At 38.9% G+C, this 18,615-nt stretch overlaps 3 protein-coding genes across 3 annotated transcripts; 2 read left to right on the top strand and 1 right to left on the bottom strand.

Annotated features, from left to right (window-relative positions):
* Positions 1-1,529: 1,529 nt before the first annotated feature.
* On the top strand, positions 1,530-2,798 carry szl (sizzled). The gene is made up of 4 exons (XM_053319575.1): positions 1,530-1,819; positions 1,970-2,136; positions 2,286-2,378; positions 2,488-2,798. The coding sequence occupies exons 1-4, from the start codon at positions 1,539-1,541 to the stop codon at positions 2,796-2,798; spliced, it is 852 nt and encodes a 283-aa protein (XP_053175550.1). The 5' UTR covers positions 1,530-1,538.
* Positions 2,799-4,438: 1,640 nt separating this feature from the next.
* On the top strand, positions 4,439-5,834 carry LOC128359389 (prolactin-like). The gene is made up of 5 exons (XM_053319882.1): positions 4,439-4,448; positions 4,537-4,715; positions 4,819-4,920; positions 5,074-5,259; positions 5,625-5,834. The coding sequence occupies exons 1-5, from the start codon at positions 4,439-4,441 to the stop codon at positions 5,832-5,834; spliced, it is 687 nt and encodes a 228-aa protein (XP_053175857.1).
* An 889-nt stretch (positions 5,835-6,723) lies between these two features.
* dbx2 (developing brain homeobox 2) lies at positions 6,724-11,804 on the bottom strand. The gene is made up of 4 exons (XM_053319881.1): positions 11,561-11,804; positions 9,717-9,800; positions 7,784-7,968; positions 6,724-6,915 (listed from the first exon to the last, which is right to left on the bottom strand). Exons 1-4 carry the CDS (start codon positions 11,802-11,804, stop codon positions 6,724-6,726), a joined length of 705 nt encoding a protein of 234 aa, XP_053175856.1.
* Between the last annotated feature and the right edge of the window lie 6,811 nt (positions 11,805-18,615).

Below are 18,615 nucleotides of genomic sequence, written 5' to 3'. Positions count from 1 at the left end.
TCCTTGCTGGAGGCAGGGCTGGACACAGAAATAAGAGTAAAGCCAGTCAGAATGGACTTTACTTTGGCACGTCTGAAGCTAGAGTGACCATCACAGGCTGGCTAGGATAGAGACCTCTGATTCATGAGGAAAAGTCCTGAAAAGGCCCAGAGGCATCAGTCCCAGATACACATCTAAATCTGGAGACAGACGACATCCAAACAAATACGATTATTCTGTAACGTAGTTCTATTGTTGGATTAAGAGTCTTAAGCACACGAGACGGAGAGAATGAGACAAATTAGCACTTGTGTCTGTGCCACCAGTCTGCATCTCAGGACGAGATCTCTGGTCTCTTGAAAGGGATGTTGGCATGTTGTGACTTACTGTGTCTGTCTGACGACAGAATTTGCATGTTGCTCTGGTTATTTGTAGCAATAAATATTTAAACGAAACATTTATTCCTACAAATATGTGTGTGTGTATGTATATATATTCAGTTCAAATGAATCCTGATCAGATGAAAATGTATGTGTCTGTCCTTTGGATAGGATAGTCTCCGGCTGCAGCATCACACTGAACATGCATGAACTCTGTATAATACAGATGCTACTGTTTTCATGTGAGTACGATATACACTAACTGGTGATGCTGAGTTTTCTTTGCTGCTGCTGCATCAAACAGAAAAGCAATAGAGGTGGGCTTATAGTATTTTGCATGTGGATTTGAGTCTGTGTTATTGGCAGATCAAAGCCAGGTGAACCAGAAGAGACAAGGCTTCGCTAATGAGAACTGGAGGCTCTGCCGATGAAACCCTCCAATTAGGAAGCAGGGATACATGAAAGAGACTAGCAATATGAAGGAGACTGCCTGTCTGTCTACAAAAACCTCAGATTTCTTTATTTCATTTTGAAGGAACTTCAGTGATGCAGTTTGTTAACATCAGCTTCCTGTGCCTCTCATCATTTTGCTTTTCATTTATTGTTTTTAAAGCACAAGTTCAAAGTAGATGTAGTAAAGGAAGTGAACAAAACTGAAAATTAAAATATTCACTTTTTGAGTTGATTGATTCACTATTGCAGACTGCAAAGATCACAAAGTTGAATGCCAAGCAGTCATGTACACCTTCGGCACCTAGAATCAGTTTTTCATCCTTTTCCAAGAAATGCTCAATTTGGAATTTCTATGGACTATGAAAGCAAATGAAGAATATTCAACCTTGTGTGACTGGGCTTCACTTAGTGAAAGGTGGCTTGTGATTGCCCATTGTCCTCCCCCTCACACACACCCTCCATCTTCTTACTGCCCCCCCCCCCCCCCCCCCCCTGTCTGCAGTCATCACAAAAAAAGCTGTTGTCTCCAAACGCATCGTCTCTGCGTCTTTGATAGGTAGTTGATAACAGACATTCAGACTGATGGGGCTGGCTGACCTTGCTGTATATAAAGCAAGCAGCAGCAGTTGCAAAGCCAGTCAAGGACAGCAGAGACTTCTAACAAGCAACCCCAGAGAGAGCACATCTGTCTACCACGTGGACTCTAGATTTTTGCAAAACTTCATAATGGCTGTGATCTTCATTTTAGCTCTCCTGTCTGTGGCATGTCCTTCAATGGCATTTGACATGGGTCAATCTACCCGTTGTGTCACAATCCCTAACCAAATGAAAGTGTGCAAAGATGTTGGATATTCTGAAATGCGACTGCCCAATTTTTTGGGCCACAGTAACCTTGAAGGTGAGGTGGTGCCACGCTCAGAAGACTGGAGACCCCTGTTGCAGACAGGCTGCCACCCCCAGGCCCAGGCCTTCCTCTGCTCCCTCATTGCTCCTGTCTGTCTTGACACGTAAGTATATTTTATATTTCTTGTTCTTTTTAATGTCTTTGTTTATTCTTTGTAAAACAAAAATACCTTATTTTTTATGGTTTAAACTCTTTCTCAGTCTTACAGTGACTTTGTATTCATTGTGTAACATTTTGACTTTATTTCTTTCAGTTTTATTCAGCCCTGCCGTAGTCTGTGTGTGGCAGTGAGGGACAGCTGTGCTCCAGTGCTGGCCTGCCAGGGTCACCCGTGGCCTGAGGCACTTGACTGTGACCGCTTCCCTGCCGAAGAAGACATGTGCCTTTCACCCCTTGCAAAATTCAGCCACTTTGCCAAAGGTTAGAACCACAGCCTAATTTTTTGAATGCTATTTTAGTTAACTGTCTGTCATCCCAATGCCAGAAAAAACTACCATGTGCTTTCTGTTTTTGGTTTACTATAATTACTGAATATGCAGTTAAATTAAACTCTTTAATTTTTATGACAGACTTGCCCAAACCTGCCTGCCAAAACTGCCCTTCTATGGAAGAGGCTCCTGCAATGAAAACAGTCCTGGATGCTTTTTGCCAGCATGACTTTGGTAAGATTCAGATTTTTTTTATAAAAGCTGTGGTACTTACTTACAAATCATGGTTGTGTTTAATTTTCCAAGCCAAATGATTCATTTCTTTTTTCCCTCTTTTCTACAGCTGTGACCGCCAAACTTCATCGTCGTCGCCTTCCTATGGGAGAGCCAGAATTTGAGGTTGAGGGCCGGGTTGAATTTATCCGCCAGGGGCCTCTGCTGCCTTATGACACCCAGCACCTCCTCCAACAGTGGCTCCTCATCAACCTTCGCTGTGCTGTTGCCCTTGTGCGCCCTGGACGAGCACAGCTTTATGTACTGACTGGTTCTGTGCAGCTTGATGGCACCCTTGCTCTCACCCGACTCTTCCCTTGGCACAAAAAAGATGCAAACATTGCTGTGGCCACTCGCAAGTGGAAGCATCATAGATGTTGAATGGACTTATATTTAAATACTGGAGCTCTGAATTTGTGTTTAAAGTGTAGTATCGCATAAGAAGAATCTTGTATGGTTCTACACTTGAGACACACGATTTGAGACAAAATCAAGCAGGAATTTTGAGATGGAGAGTTTCTTGGCTTTGGGTGTTAATGGAGATTTCAAAAGTAGACTCAATAGAAATGAATACAAGAATGGAGCTGGACTCAGACATCAATACCCTTTACTTCCTTCAGTTCGCCCTCTCATCTCTGCTCTTACTGCACACAGTAATACAATGCACTAGGACATGTACATAGTATTAATAAATGTAAATCTATTTTCTATAAAAATATTGATGTATTTATGACATCTTTTTGTAAGTCGTGTGGCAGAAGATGACAATAAAATATTCTGTAAAATTATACTTGATTGGTATTTGTGATGCTTGACTGCAAATGACTTGAACTCACGTAATGGAATCTTTGGGTTGGCCTTATCTTGCTCTTTCTCTCATCACTCATATCGCCACAAAGTGTCACACCAGATGAGATTCAGAAGACTTCTGCATCTCCATTAGTGTAGGCTTGGGTTGCCATGCCTTTCCCCAATGCAAATTTTAAAAGACCATTTATAATGAAATGTAAACACAAACCATACGTGACTACAGGGCTTTTTACCCTTTCTTTTTAAAAACGTCACTTTATAAGTCTTTGTCTTTAACAAATGAGTTGCTTCATAATGTTTAAAGTAGCTTTAGGGTAAGAAGTCAGACTGTTCAGAATGACGCACAACTCTATTCACAGTAGATGGCCAGTGGTATTGACCATGCTATTTAGGGCTAATGAGAAGATGAATCACTCACTTTACATATGAATAGCCTTGTTTTCACTATCAGGCTGAACAGACTTTCACTAGCTAGGGTTGTTGAACAATAGGCTGATTCAATACATTTTTGCAATGGTATTTATTTTTGATATTGTGCTCTTAACAGATGATTTGCTGTCTTGTAGTTTGAAATAAATGCATAATGACTAAGTGATTTAGATATGATTAGTTGCCCCACCAATTTATAATCATTTCTTATGCATGAGTTTGTTTTATGGTACTGTCTTTTTCTTTTGGGGACAATTCAGTTGCAGTGTGCAGCAGTGAAGTCATAATATTTTTTCCATTTAGAGTAATATCATAATTTATCACATCATTATATCAAATAATACACCATGAAAAATATATTTTATACTCAGGACTTCAGGACTGGTCAAACTAAGGTTAATTGAGGACAGTGAGGATAGTGCATATGCTTTTGTAGTGGATTTAAAAAAAATCACAATTAAAAGAAACTACTTTGACTAACAACAAGTTTTTCTATATTCCATATGCAAATGTGCGTCATTACCTCCAATAGACTAATTGCCTAAGCCAGCCTACAGTGTGTAGTACATTTTCTGCCTGGGTTAGTTTTGTCTGCACTTGGCTGAGCAAATAACTAAAGGAAGCACATGACTGGCAAAGAGAAAAATCACGTTTCCCCCCCGCTATAAATCAATTGCTAAACCAGCAGCATCATCATTGTACAAGTTAGCCCTTGCAAGAGTAGCTCTGGTGTCAAAAGAACTCTACTAGTCAACTGCTGCTCCACCACAAGACCAGGAACCATGAACATGGGTAAGATAAAAGATTTTAATATTTTAGTTTAGTTTTATGTATTCATGAAGTGAGAATATGTTCAGTGACTTTAAGTTATGTTCCTCAGTTTGGTTTGCTGTCCTTTCACTGGTGCACCTGGAGCTTTACATGAGAGTTGGCTCAGCACCAATCTGTGCCTATGGGCAGACTGGATGCCATGTTCCTTCCCTGGCAGATCTCTTCGACAGGGTCATACAACAGTCCTCCAGAATGCATGGGATCTCCAGTGATCTTCACTCTGAATTTGTGAGTCCTTTCTTTCTGGCTTGACATCTATCATCCATCACCATCCATCACCATCCATCACCCTTCATCCATAACTGACATGATACGTTTGTCTTCTATGCAGGAGCAATATTCCTTTCCCAACAAGAACCTCATAGGAAAACGAAAGTGCCACACACATGGCATACAAACACCTGATGACAAAGAAAATGTACAAAGACTAGGGGTAAGTATTCAGTTTGTTAATATTACATACAGTTGTGTCTATACATACACATTTCATACATACAACAAGTGTTTAACCGGTTTAAGACAGAAACTTTTTTTTTCTTCTGGGAGCTAGTATCATTAGCTTTTTAATCTATTCTTTCATGTGCAGCGAGAAGAACTGACAGAAGTGATCCTAAGGCTGCTGGGGGCTTGGGGTAACCCCTTGACACAACTCCACCGAAGCATGTCTCAGGATCAGAATCAAGATTTCAACCACTACAGCTCCAACAAGGCACTGGAGATTAGTGATATAGTACATGAATTGAGGGATGGAGTGGCAAAAATGGCAGAGAAGGTAAGAGTACACTTATGAATGCTGAGCTGGTAGATGCTGGTGGTGTGCAGTTATATCTTATACAAATTGTATTCATGGTCATTTAGAGAAATAAAAAAGCTGAATAAAATAAAAAAAGCTGGATTGATATATTGAATATGTGCTTATTTGCAATGCATTTGGATTTCCTCATGTTGTATTCACTGCAAAATCTGAGCTAAATTAGCCAATGTTTAATTTTTATTAGGAGGAAATATAAAATTGAATTACAGCAAATGTTCACAATGTTTATGTATTCATTTTAGATTTGTATTTATGCCATTTACATCATATGTGTTTGTGCATTCCTTGAAGGAATTAGATATATTTTATTCTGTCCCCCTCAGATGAGGCTACTAGGAGTGCTTGGTAACACTGTGGGTTACATCTCTTCTGAGAGTCTGGTCCCCTCCTCTGCCCTTTCCTTCTACAAACAAGGAGAACTCAACTCTATAGACCATAATGACCTCCTTTACTGCTTCCGGAGAGACTCCAACAAAGTCAAAAATTATCTCCGTATTTTGAAATGCACCACTCTTCCTGAACTGGATTGTTAAATATGATAGCAAAGCTGTCTAAAATAGTATCTTAAAATTTTGGCAAATTAGAAAACATTTTTTATTTTTCATTTGATGTAACTACACTTCATGTGCTTGTATTTATTGTAATGCATTTTATGTATATATTTTCTGTAGAGGACTGCATGCGTCTGTGTGTGAATATAATTGCCAGAGGTTATTAAAATACATTCTCTTTTAAGCACTAATCATAAAAAGGTTAAAAATAAAAAATTAAGTAAAGCAGTATCTCTTTTGGTCATCTTAATGGATTGTACAGTTCATTCATTCATTGTATTTAAAGAAATGGAAAATGGTGTTCATTAACATGTAAATGGTTTTGTTCTACCAGACCTAACAGTAAGATTGTGTAAGTCAGCATTCATTTAAACACTTTATTTACAGTTGATCTATGCATTCAAGATCATTAAAAAAAACTATTTACAAAATATACCCAGTAAAATTTGATTTAAAAAAGGATTTGGTTTATGAGCAGAGTATTAATGTAAAGGTTTCCAAAACATGGAAGATAGAAGAAAAGTCTGATATGTAAATGCAATAAATGAAGCAACTCATTTGTCCTTTAAGCAATTGAAATGACAAATGTAGAGTGGGAATCTTTCCTGGAAATCCTTGTCAGTGTAATAACCGTGAAATTGCTTATTGAAGCCAGTGAAACGCAAAAAGATGATTGACTAAGCACTTGAGCCTCATTACAATTATGATGCAAAAAGCAGTTACATACATTGAAAGAAAAGTTAATATTATCAATGTTAGACTTCACAGTATTCCATCGACACACTGTTGATGCCCTCCCACTCTTGTAGCTTTTTTAAAGCTGTCGGTGGATGTTAGAGTCTCTGCTTAACTTCCCATTCATTGCATCATCTCATGTGTCCCTGGCATTCTTCTGTGGTGGTGATTTATCAGACTTTGCATCAGTATGATTCGGTGATGGCTCTTCCTCCTCCTGAGCCAAACCCCGTGCCATGAGCTCATCCATTGGGGAGCGAGTGTTATGAACCTCTTTCTCCTTACAGTTCCTCCACTTCATTCTGCGGTTCTGGAACCAGATCTTGACCTATAGCATCAGGAAAGTGGAAAGGCAGTTTTGGTTAATCTGTGTAGTTTGTTAATTTTTAGCTAAACTAGCTGTATGGCTCTAGGGATGGCAAAGTTCGTTGGTCAGTCCACTGCTCTGGTCCAGATGGAAATATCTGCTATTTGATGGATTGCCATAAAATATTGTACCTCCTTCATATTCCATAGAGGATGAAGCCTACTGACTTGACTTTTGCTCCAGCGCCATTATTTTACAATTATTTGGTCGATTGCCATGACATTTGGTACAGAGGTTTAAGGATGAATTGTAATAGCTTTATCAATCCCATAACCTTTCCTGTAAAGCCACCTTCAGGTCATCTTTTTACTTCTCAAATACTTGACAATTTATCACTGAGTACATGTAAAACTATTCATATTGGCCTCTGCTTTACTTTGTGGTTTCAGCTAATGTGTGATATTGGTGAACATGGTATATATTATAGCCTACTTGCTTACCATCACCAAGTCAGCAATGTCATTATGAGCATAGTAGCATGCTGACATTAGCATCCAACTCAAAGCACCAAAGTTTACAGTAGCCTACTGTACTGTGGCTGTAGTATTGTTAAGATAGTGTTTGTGTTTTTTGTAGACTTTCAGTCATATAATCATATGGGAAAATAATAATTAAATAATAAATAAGATATACTAGAAGCGGCACAGAATAATCAGAGTCAGTTGTTGATCACTGAATGGGTCGACATTTAGGCATAACCATGCAGTCCAGGCTACTATTAAGCTATTAAAGGAACTATTTCTCACTGCCATATGCCTCAAAAGTACACACAACCTTTTACGATCATAGATGACTTAGTCAAAAACTTAAGTAATTCATACTTGATTACCTGTGACTCCTTGAGACTGAGATCAGCTGCAAGCTTGTTCCTGTCTGTCTTGCTGATGTACTTCTGTCTTCGAAAAGTTTTCTCCAGCTCCTTCCTTTGTTCTTCGGAAAACACAGCCCTCCTAAGGATCCCTCTACGTGATTTAGGACTTATATCTGCAGACCACATGCGGATATTTGCTCCCTCTGAAACATTAATTGAAGAAAAAATATATATTGATGTTGGTGTGATGATTCACTATGCTATGCTACTATGCTAGCATCTCAATTGATTGATTTTCACTCTGGCCCATGTGCAAGTTGTTACAATTCTAAAATTATGTGTAGCTTAGTTTGAAAAGAAGGAAGGGGGAGACAAATAGTGGCACAAAAGCACAAAATCAGATTCTGTCCACAATCACTATGTACTTTACCAACCACACCACATTTCCTATCTTTTCAACCAAAGATCATGCCTGTATTTGTCACACTTTCTTTATCACTCACTTTCAATCTTTTTTTTTTCTTTCCATTTGTCCAATTTAACAAACTGGGGGTGACTAAAGAGAATAGAAAGCCATTTCATCTGAAGAACAAAAGGATTTGGTGAACTGTGAGGAGCAATCCCACGCTGCTTCACTCACAGGTGCATGCACAACAAAAGTCAAGTGGAACAATTTATCCAATCCATTCAACGTTGCCTTTTTAATCTGTACGACAAATCTGCACATAGACCACCTCTAGGGAGCACATAACAGGTTTGGACATGCTTCTCACTTCTCTATTGGGACTCAATGGCTTTCACTTAAATAGCTGATTACCAGGTCATTCCTGGGCAACGTGTGTGTCTACCCTAGTGGGCCAACTATAGAGCCCTGCAGGATACCAACAATAGAGCTGTTCAATGGAAATACCATTACTCGATGGCTCAGTGGCCCAACACTAAATCTTTTTACTTGCAGGTATGAAGGCAGTTTGTATGTGAAGATGAGCTCGAATAAGTCTATAAAAGTCACTCTTATTGAATGCTTTATGTCCTAGTCAAGAGGTCTCCAATGGGAAGGAATGAGTGTTGAAGGACAGGAGAAAGGAGGGGGGTCGGTGAACCAAGCTCTTTAGCCACACAATGGCAGGGGGATGTTCCTGGTCCAGCCCTCTTCTGCAGAGAACTGGGTGAGTTTTTTGTGCTTAGCAGAGTTCATTGCTGCAGTGAAAAATTGAAGTGAGGTCGCGTGTGGATGGTGGAGTGAAAGTGCCAATTGGTCACGGCCAGGCTTGGCATTGTTGTGTTGCTGGGCACTGTGGGAAAGTGTCAACCTACCAAGAAGATTCAAGGGACCTGTGGGATGAGGGCTTTCTGATTTGTGCTGTATTCAACAACTCTTGACAGGCATCATAGGATGCAGCAACTAATAACTTCCAATTGCTTTGGGACAATGCCAAAATAAGACAACCACTAGAGTACTAGATGGTAGACGTACTCAATACAAGTTGTACATGATATATTTAAAGCATAATTTATTCTAAAATTTAAACATTCAGATAATATAAACTTGAAACTGCTGGGATTCACAACCAAACATATTAATATGCTGAGGGAGTGCTGAGCTTTGATAGGATCTGCCTTGCTCAGCACTAAGAATCCACACCTGGTAATTATAATCTTAATATGACAGAAGACAAGATGTTTATTAGCTCTGCATATTTGCGTTAGAAAAAGTGTGTATTTGCAATTACAAAATAGGGGGCCCCAGGGACTCTTAAAAGCCTTGCAACTCACCCCTCTTCCCCATCCTAAACAGCCGTGAATGCTTATGAATAGAGCTGTGCAGAGTTGAGCGGAGAATTAGCTCTTTGGCATTGCATCAGTAATTAGCTGTGGAGAGCATGGGAGACCCTGCTGCTAATGCTTAGAGAGTAGCTGAGGCATTGCTGATGAGGCATAAAACACTCACTGGAGAAGACAGGAGGGGGGCTGGACCCTCCACAGTATGCCAGCAGATACTGTGGGCTCCGCAGGAAAACACTGCTCAGCACACCTGCACAGAGAGATAAGGACAGTGAGATATGAACATGTGATAGCCAGATATGATACTGTAGGTATGATCCACAATGGCGTTAACTGGATTACAACCAACTTCTGAGGAAATGTGTACTCTTGCGAATATTTGCCGTGATGTTTCCTTTTCAATCTGTATTTTTGCAGCAGTGCTAGGTTTTAAATGATACACACAGATGAACCCTCAACTGTTTATTTGGTATTTAATGTTTAACCAAAAATCATTTTATTACAAATACTTGAAAACTACATATCTAAGGGATAGAATCTATTTACTAATTCAGTTCGAAAATGAATTACTAAATAATAATGTGTTCCATATTAATGAACACGTCATGAATGGAAATTTCACACAACTTTAAGGTTTGCATTATTGTATTTTTAAAACCTAAATCATTACATTTAGCTTTACTTTAAATTTGCAAAATATTTCCTGAAATTGTTGTTGCTTATCAAGACTGGGAGAATCTATTATGTTATGAAATATCAAAGTTATAAAGTGGTATTTGCTACTAATTTTCTGTCGTATTTCAATTTACATGTCATTCAATTCTTGTTAAATTTCAAAGTCCCCAATTATCAAAATTCTTATTTAAGTGAGGGAGACTGCCTCATCAACCATTTAAACAGTCTACATAGACCTACAGTAAATATAGTATATATTTGAAAATATAATTAATAATTTAAGTTATGGGAATGAATGATGAACGACTTCTTAACATTTCCCATGATTCCTTATACAGATTATTTACTGTATATTATTTGTAGATTATTTTCTTTTTTGCTAGTGATTAAGGGGTTCCTTGTCCAGCTCCAAACAACCTTTGATATGTATGAATATGTACATATATTATCAGGTTAATTTACCAATGTGACCTGTTGATTTATTCCATTTACGTATTCCATTTTATTATTATACATTTATGTATGCAGTGGTGCTGCATGATTTGTTATGCCTTGGTGTCTATTGTATTTAGTATTGTCCTAAGTAAGTTATAAGTAAATGTATTATTGCTGTTGACTTTTTCTATATGCTATGTATTCATAGGGACCTACTTAATTTAATGTATGCAGTGTTGATAGGGCTCAGCAGGTTCATTTACAAATGTAAACTGCAAAATATGGGTTTTACTTACTTTAGCAGCACATAATATTTGCTAGGAACAAATATTGGCAGTAGTAAAGCATGGACAATTCAATTATTAATAGTCATTCTTGATTAAATTATTTTAATTTATTTAAGTTTAAAAAAAAACAGTTAATTTATGGCAGTCAGTCAAGGACCGCTGCATGTATTGTGATATTTCTAAAAGACAATATATGCATATGATCTTTACGATCTTTAAGACCATCAATAATGGGCACTCTTGCACTTTAGGAACATGAACATCCTTTTAATTATAACTATTTTGAATCATGACTTTTATCCAGGCCTTTTCATTAATTTTATTTTGCTATTTTTTGCAATCTTTTTTTTCTTGTTGTTTAAGGGAAACACTATTTCTTATGCATAATGACAATGACAGAGGAAAATGGAGAGTGTTTATCATTACATATCTTGAATGTATACATTGTTGGAAAGAAAAATAAAATACATGTCTTTAAGAACACTATACTGCAATGCAGCTGAACATGCTGTCATTGTATACATTTATAGCTGCATACACTTAAGACTTTTGCCATAATCTGAAAATGTACTATTTCTTTGAAAAGTCAGTCTTTATAAAATCATTTGTCTACCTGAGTGTGGCAGAAGTGGTCCCCCTAAGTCTTTCACCGGCTGTGGACCGTGGGCCTGGCTTTGGTAGGCTCCATGCTCAAGACCCCAGGTTCTCCTCGGACGTTCACATGTTGCTCGTCTCATGTGCCCACCTGCTGTCCCTTCTTGACGAGCTGAAGATGTCTGTGACTGCAGCAGATTGTCAATAAGAAAACTCTTTCCTGAGCTCCCGAAGCCTGGTAAAGCAGGAGGAGAGCCAGCCATATTCCTCCTCGAGCAGCTCTGAACTGAGATCATCCTGTTCACACAGTGACCCGAACACTTGAGTTCCCTCTTCAGTAGGCACAGCTCAGTGATACTAAAAACTCTTTTAATCCCTTCTTGAGTGACCAGGCCAACTTCATTAAACTCTGAGGAAAACAAAAGTTGTCTGCTCTTCCTCTTTCGGGCCTGCACTTTGCTACAGAGCTGTATCGTGATTGGCTGAGAGGCTCTAATGTGCTTCTCAATTCAGATATGGCTGGGGTCCTTTCTGGAGGGGCAGAAGGTGGGTCTGGCTCATTCATTATGTCAACTAGCCTATTAAATGATAGACATCAGAGACAATGAACTGCTGGCCAAAGTTTAACATGCACCAAACAGTCTTCCCCAGTAGTAAATAGTTTTCTCTTTTCTCCAGCCTCCCTCAGAGCTTCATTGTGCTGCATACAAACCCCTGAGCAGTTTGTTTGCAATGGGCTTTTTTCTGTTTCATTTTAGAAACTCTGCAGTGTGAATGTAGTATTGATTGCAAAATGATTTAAAATATGTCAAGTAAATAAAAATATGTTGACAAAGATATTTCTCATCTGAAAGAATGAGTAGTTTGGGGAAAACTACTTTTTGTTTTGTTTTTCATTTAGTTTTGGTCATTAGCGTGCTAATTTGAGTGCCAATCAGTCAAAACACTTAGATTTACACTGAGATGTCGGACCTGCTGAGATTCAGTTCTAGGTCAGTAAGGAGAAACCCAGCAGTAGGAGACTCAGCCACTACATTTTTTATTTAGTTCCATTTTCCAGTAGGAGGGTGTCATGCTGCATGTCTGAAGGTTGAAACTGTAAAATAAAAATGGTCACACAAACACACACGTACATGCATGTAGTGATGTTTTGATGTAAACACATCGAATGAGAGGCTTGTGTAACCTTTCACACTGCAACTAATGATCCTCAACATCATAATAGAAAGACCAACAAGAGGGGCGACAGACCAAGAGTTTAGGCACAGTAAACAGGCATATCCACACTAGTCAGGGGATTTGTGGGGGGCGGCAGGGAGCTCCAGTCCGCGCGTGTAGATACCTCATGCTGAGCATGGAAATTGGCCCAGACAGCTAGGCCTATTGTGTGATGGCCAGGGAGCCAAAGGTTGCTTGTAATCAAATTTGAGGTTTTATTCCTCAGACTGGTGGAGAAGGCATAGCGCTCTGTCACATGATGAGTGTTAGCAAGTCTGTGTGCGATATCTACTTTTGTGTAGCGAATGTGTGTTAACATGCTGCATGCTGCATGTCTTTTTGTCAAGAGTCATTTGTTTTTTTGACACACTCAGAGAAAACAAGTGGGAATCCCAGACTGCTCTCTAATGTTATTAACTATGATTGTTTATGCTTTGGAAGGATCCTGATTGTGGTCAAGATATGTTTTGTGTGATAGCATTTTATTCATACAGTTCTTTACCCCTAAAATTAGCATTCGAGCAGAAAATAATTATGAGTGCCTCAGAACACATCATGACTCTTCATAGAAATTCATGTATTCCTGTTGGAACCATATAGGCTATTTCTGTGTCCATTGAAATTTTGTCTGGAAACGATCTCACACGACTTTAAAAGGCATTGCTAAGAGCGTATCGTCATTAAGATTCACCACTTCGTAATTAGCCAGATTCCTATAGAGCTCTCCAGGAGAGGGAGGTATAATTAGGATATTCTTAAACGGTAGGTCTTGGTAACACCCTGCAGCAAGTTCATGTGAATTTATTTGATGTCCATCTCTTTTAAGAAATGGAGGGAAAAAACAGGGTTCCCTTCATTCAGAATCCTCACAATGGCCCTGTTGAAAGCTAGCACTCTGCAGACCGGCTGAGATCCCTTTTCTCTCCTTTTTAACCCCACTAAAGCTCTTAAAAAGATACCGGCCCATTGCACACGCAATTGATATTCCACCACTCGAACTTAATATCATGAATGGAGGGCCAGGCTCCATGAATCAGGAAGACAATGCGCTTAGCTTAGCAGCAAACTGGCACTTTGTGTGCGGTGTCTGTGCCCCAGAGGAGGAAGTTTCTAATGTGAGCCTCACAATTGTATGTCTATAGAGTTCTAATGAGCTTCTGTGTGCTGAGTGAATGGCTGTGGGCTATTCACCATGAGGACCCAATGAGCCAGCTCACTGCACACATTCACAATAGGATCCAGGGGGAATGGGAGTGCATGTGTGGAGCAACTGCACTGCATGGAGAGTCTATAAAAGATCAACATACATATAATCATGTTTTGACTAAGAGTACATCTACATTCAGCCGGTCACATTTCAAACACATCTTATCATCTCCATTTCAGCCTCCTGTCCATAAGCTGACAATCTCCAGAGTGGATAAATGTTAAAATGCCAGCTTGATGTTTTAGTGCGTATAGAGAGGATCAAGTTTTTGCAAAACAATGACGTAAGCCTGTTAGGGAGGTTGTATGAGGAAACCCATCAGAGTCTATGTTAGTTTCGAAAAATATATCCAACATGCTTGACTGTCCCTGACCCTGTAAACCTGTGGGTTTACATTGATGTGACAAAGTGTGATTGAAGACTGCATATTGTGAGCTTTGCAAAGCCACTACTTGTTGCTACACTGCCATTTTGAAACTGCATGTAACCAAAACCAGTACACAAAGAGACATAATATTATGAATTAGAACACAAAATGTATCTGTATTAATCTTTCACATTTTTCTCTACATTTTGATTGCCAAACTATTATTTTCTGTCAGGCTTCTGGCACACTGTCAAACCTGGTTGTAGATATGTAATGGGCAATCCTGAGTCATATCTTTCATTTGTTTTTTTAATGTCCAAAGACAAAAATAAATACACATTATAGAACAGTCTTTCATATGATGCTCCATGTGATGTATGTTAGGAGGACATTGCTACTGTCCTACACACCTATCAACAAATCCAAAAGGAGGTATTATAAAAAATAAACTCTTTATTGGCCTAACTAATACTCTGGTCTAAATATCATTTCATTTTTAAAGGATAACCTGGAGCACAAAGTCTATTTTTTCTTTGTATTCTCTCTGCCCTTGCTGTCCCTGCAGCAACATTTTTGTTTCCCGCGTCTTAGGTCATTAAGTATGTGGCCCTGGGACGGTCCAAGGGTGACACTGTCTGTCTGACCTCAGTATTGCTCCACTCTGACGTGAGAATCGATGCAATTCACTGACATGCACACAAGATGGCACTGAGAGAGTGAAGGCCATCTGCCTTTCAGCAGACTAATGAGGTGAATTAAATAAAAAAGCTTATTTTTCTGGCATTTGTTTTATATTATCTCTGGGAATTTAGTATTTTTGTACAGCTATTAAAGTGCATATATATCATCTTCTATTGATTTCTTTTCTAGTTTGTCAGTCTAAGAATTTAAGTTTTTTTTGTGTTGTACTTATCAGTCACCTTATCAGAACACAGGCATCAAATACCTGAAAAATATATTTTATACCTGGTGAAAGCCATACCATATTTAACTTGCTTTTTAAATTAATCATAATAAGTCAAAGTGGTGTGAATTCATATTAAACACATTATTGAGAAGACAAATGTGATGAATCATTAGAGTGTACAGTTTTCAATATGACTCATGAATGTCAGATGTGAAAGGCAGGCATGGTCAATATAACAAGGAATTATGCAACAAATGAATCCCAGGAGAGCCCTGTGGGAACAAGAATGCCAATTTCTCTGCTGTTCATTTCAATCCTGGCACAGCTCCTGCAAGCAATTCCATTCAGTGTATGGCATCGGTATGTCTATTTGGCGCAGTTATAGCCAAAGTGAATAAGAGAGCTATGTAATGCATTACCCATCTGGTTCTTTTACAGTTAGGAATGAAAGGACTTCTACTGTTCCACTGTCCTTGCCCCAAGAGACTCACGGTGTGTGTGTGTGCGTGTGTGTGCGCAAAGCGGTAGGTGTATATGCTGGCACTGTGTACGTTTATTACTTTTCATTTTTGGCTCAGCACATGCTTTAATGACTCTTATTTTCCTGATGGCACTTTAGGAAATGACAACTTGTGGGCAATACAAAGTAATTACATTTCCTGTGTCTGGACTCAGAAGAAATCTAGTATTATTAATAATGAATAGAGGGTTGGAGACCCTCTCACATAGCAGATGTGACACCGCCATTGCATGGAGAGGCATTGTCAGTCTTTGTTATGTTGACAATAGCCACCCATTAGCCGCACACTGTGAAGCTACTGTATGAACAAGCTATCTCAAATGGACACAGATAAGAGCCTATTTGTCAAAACATTTCCGTTTTGTATGAATCATGATTTAAACAAAACATGTTATCAAAACTGTTCTGAACTGGAAGGAGATTGATGTGACAAATGTGTTGGTGTTAATCTGGGGTTCTTAGGAGGGAGCTGCACACTGCACAGGAACTGGAATTGTCCCCAGAATCATATCTGCTGGCCTCCACTTGTCAGCCTTCTTCAAAAGATGAGCACAGCCAACAAGAGACTTTCCTAGTGATCCAGGGATTGGCTTGAGATTGTTGTGGACTTTGGATCTCCACTGAACAAACCATTATGAAAATACTTCAATTAATGTCCATCTGGCAGGAAGTTTATTAGGATTCAGGAAAAATATAACGGTTTATCATTTCCTTAACAAAAAAACCCAAATGTCACTAGTGTAGCATGGCCATAGATAAAACGCTTATGCTTCAAAATGTTAATTGGTCCCCTGGAAGAAGAAGATGCAAGACGAATAAACAAATATTCAAAGCTCAAAGCATCTGCACTCTATAAAGAGGCATTGACAAGGCTGAGTCACACAGGCAGCCAAGCTTTCCATTTTAATTCATTTTCATACCACCTGCCACAAAGTCAGACTTCAACTTTGTTGGATGGCTTAACTAATTGAAGGAATGAAGCCACATGCTTACAGGGCGTCATAACTCTGATCATACAACAGTTCAAACATGTATGGCACTCTGGAAAACTTGCTGGTATTTTTTTAAATCAACCTCTAACCCTAACCCTTACCCTTACCCTAACCCTAACACTTCATATGAAGACAGATGGTTTGAAAGAGGAGTAAACGAGGCTGTCTATGTCAAACTAGACCAATGAGTCCTGTGCAGAAGAGGGGGGTTGTGACACCACTTATTGGCTGCTTATAATGCCTTCCTGACATCCCTTCTCAGGCACGTTCACACTAATTTAGCCCTTAATTCATGAGATTAGACTCTCATGATTGCCACGTCACCTTGACGACCAAAGTGACTTTAAGTAACGTCAGTTTTAACCCACCAAAGAAGTTAAAATCTTTGGGGACTCTCAACCTAAAGCCTCTGGATGACTAATGTTGAGTTTGTTTATGGACAGCCAAACTGATAGCTTAGTGTCATACACCGTTGGAAACCTCAGACTATTGGCTAAAAGGTTATCAACTTCATTTCACCGAATATTTCCATAGGCTGGAACAGCAGTCAATCAAAGCCATGTCGTCATTGTCGTCGGTCACATGTCCTCATTGGCTTTGGAGACATGTACTGCCTAATCCTAAACACCGATTGGCTTGTGTGTGGTGTCGTCAGAAGCAGAAGAGACTCACGGTCGTATACATCTAGTCACGTGTACTCTGAGATGTACGCGCAGGTCAGGAAATGACGTAAACGGACCGTATATGGTTTGTTATTTGTGTTATTACGTTACGTGTTGGACTAAATACATGTTGACATATTGAGGAAAGTATTTCGGTTTTATGGAAACGGATTTCATATTTCACAAGAATGGATACTTGGCGAGCTGTACAGAAAGTGCTGAGTCATAAGATGATCGTTGTGGATAAAGGGAAGACTTTGAAGGTATGTAGGCATTATAGCTTTTCTTACTTAGCTCAGGGGCTAGCCGAGCTAATCGCTAATACTATTACGGCTGTGAGCAACCATATAAGTCGTGAGTCGTCTTGAATGAATCAGGACAATCTAAGCTTTCCAACGATGTACGGCATGAATATATATGTTTAAGGGTTGGTGTTTAATACATTCAGAAGAACTTGTGGCTACCTCCTAACATCCGTCCCGTTCCATAGACGGAACAGCGTGCGTTAAGTGGTTAATAAGATTGTGTAAAAGGACTGACTAGTTTGCCCTGTGTAAGCATTACTGTATAGCTTCAAATGAAGAACTAGGACAAACAGATATTAAATATACTATATTTATGATAGGGACAAACAGTATTGAAGATTTCCAACTTTTCCAGCTGCTTCAGGATTGGGCTGCACCATCTCCTCCTAAATCAATCCTACTAAGTATAAAGTGCTTACTTAAAATTCTTCAGCCTTGCACCATTAAAAAGAAATGTGTGTGTTTATAACCCCCCCCCCCCCTCCCCTTTTTTGGGTTATTGCATAAAATGGCAGTGGGAATTTAATGATTATAAATTATTATAAAATCACCCACAGACCGAAAATGTAAATTGAACTTCAATGAAGAATATACATAAAATACTGTAATATTCAGTGTCCCATGCACATGTAAACGTAAACACTGAAAAAACGCTTTTGGTTCTTATGCTGCAAACACTTTGAACATTTTACAACACACATTCAAACTTGTAACTGTTAACTATGTCCTGTATGTTATTCTTTTTTCTTTAATCTGTATGAAATGATGATGATAGGCCAATGTATATGTATATGGCCAATAATATCGCTTGGGCTCATAATATTAACTCTCTTGATTATAGTTACTGCATTTTATTAAGTATGACAAACTTATTTGTGCATGTGTAAGGAAATGTG

This window comes from Scomber japonicus, chromosome 5 (assembly GCF_027409825.1).
Source record: "Scomber japonicus isolate fScoJap1 chromosome 5, fScoJap1.pri, whole genome shotgun sequence".
Classification (NCBI taxonomy): Eukaryota; Metazoa; Chordata; class Actinopteri; order Scombriformes; family Scombridae; genus Scomber; species Scomber japonicus.
The sequence above is the reverse complement of the archived record's forward strand: the minus strand, read 5'-3'. Positions and strand labels throughout refer to the sequence as shown.

Excerpts from the sequence above, each read along its gene's own strand:
- LOC128359389 (XM_053319882.1), top strand. Across the intron at positions 4,921-5,073 it reads AAAATGTACAAAGACTAGGG|CGAGAAGAACTGACAGAAGT; the intron begins GTAAGTATTCAG and ends TTTCATGTGCAG. Across the intron at positions 5,260-5,624 it reads TGGCAAAAATGGCAGAGAAG|ATGAGGCTACTAGGAGTGCT; the intron begins GTAAGAGTACAC and ends TGTCCCCCTCAG.
- szl (XM_053319575.1), top strand. The coding sequence starts at position 1,539 with ATGGCTGTGATCTTCATTTTAGCTCTCCTGTCTGTGGCATGTCCTTCA. Across the intron at positions 1,820-1,969 it reads GCTCCTGTCTGTCTTGACAC|TTTTATTCAGCCCTGCCGTA; the intron begins GTAAGTATATTT and ends TATTTCTTTCAG. Across the intron at positions 2,137-2,285 it reads ATTCAGCCACTTTGCCAAAG|ACTTGCCCAAACCTGCCTGC; the intron begins GTTAGAACCACA and ends TTTTTATGACAG.
- dbx2 (XM_053319881.1), bottom strand. The coding sequence starts at position 11,804 with ATGGCTGGCTCTCCTCCTGCTTTACCAGGCTTCGGGAGCTCAGGAAAG. Across the intron at positions 9,801-11,560 it reads ACCACTTCTGCCACACTCAG|GTGTGCTGAGCAGTGTTTTC; the intron begins GTAGACAAATGA and ends CTCTCTGTGCAG. Across the intron at positions 7,969-9,716 it reads CCCCCCTCCTGTCTTCTCCA|AGGGAGCAAATATCCGCATG; the intron begins GTGAGTGTTTTA and ends TTAATGTTTCAG.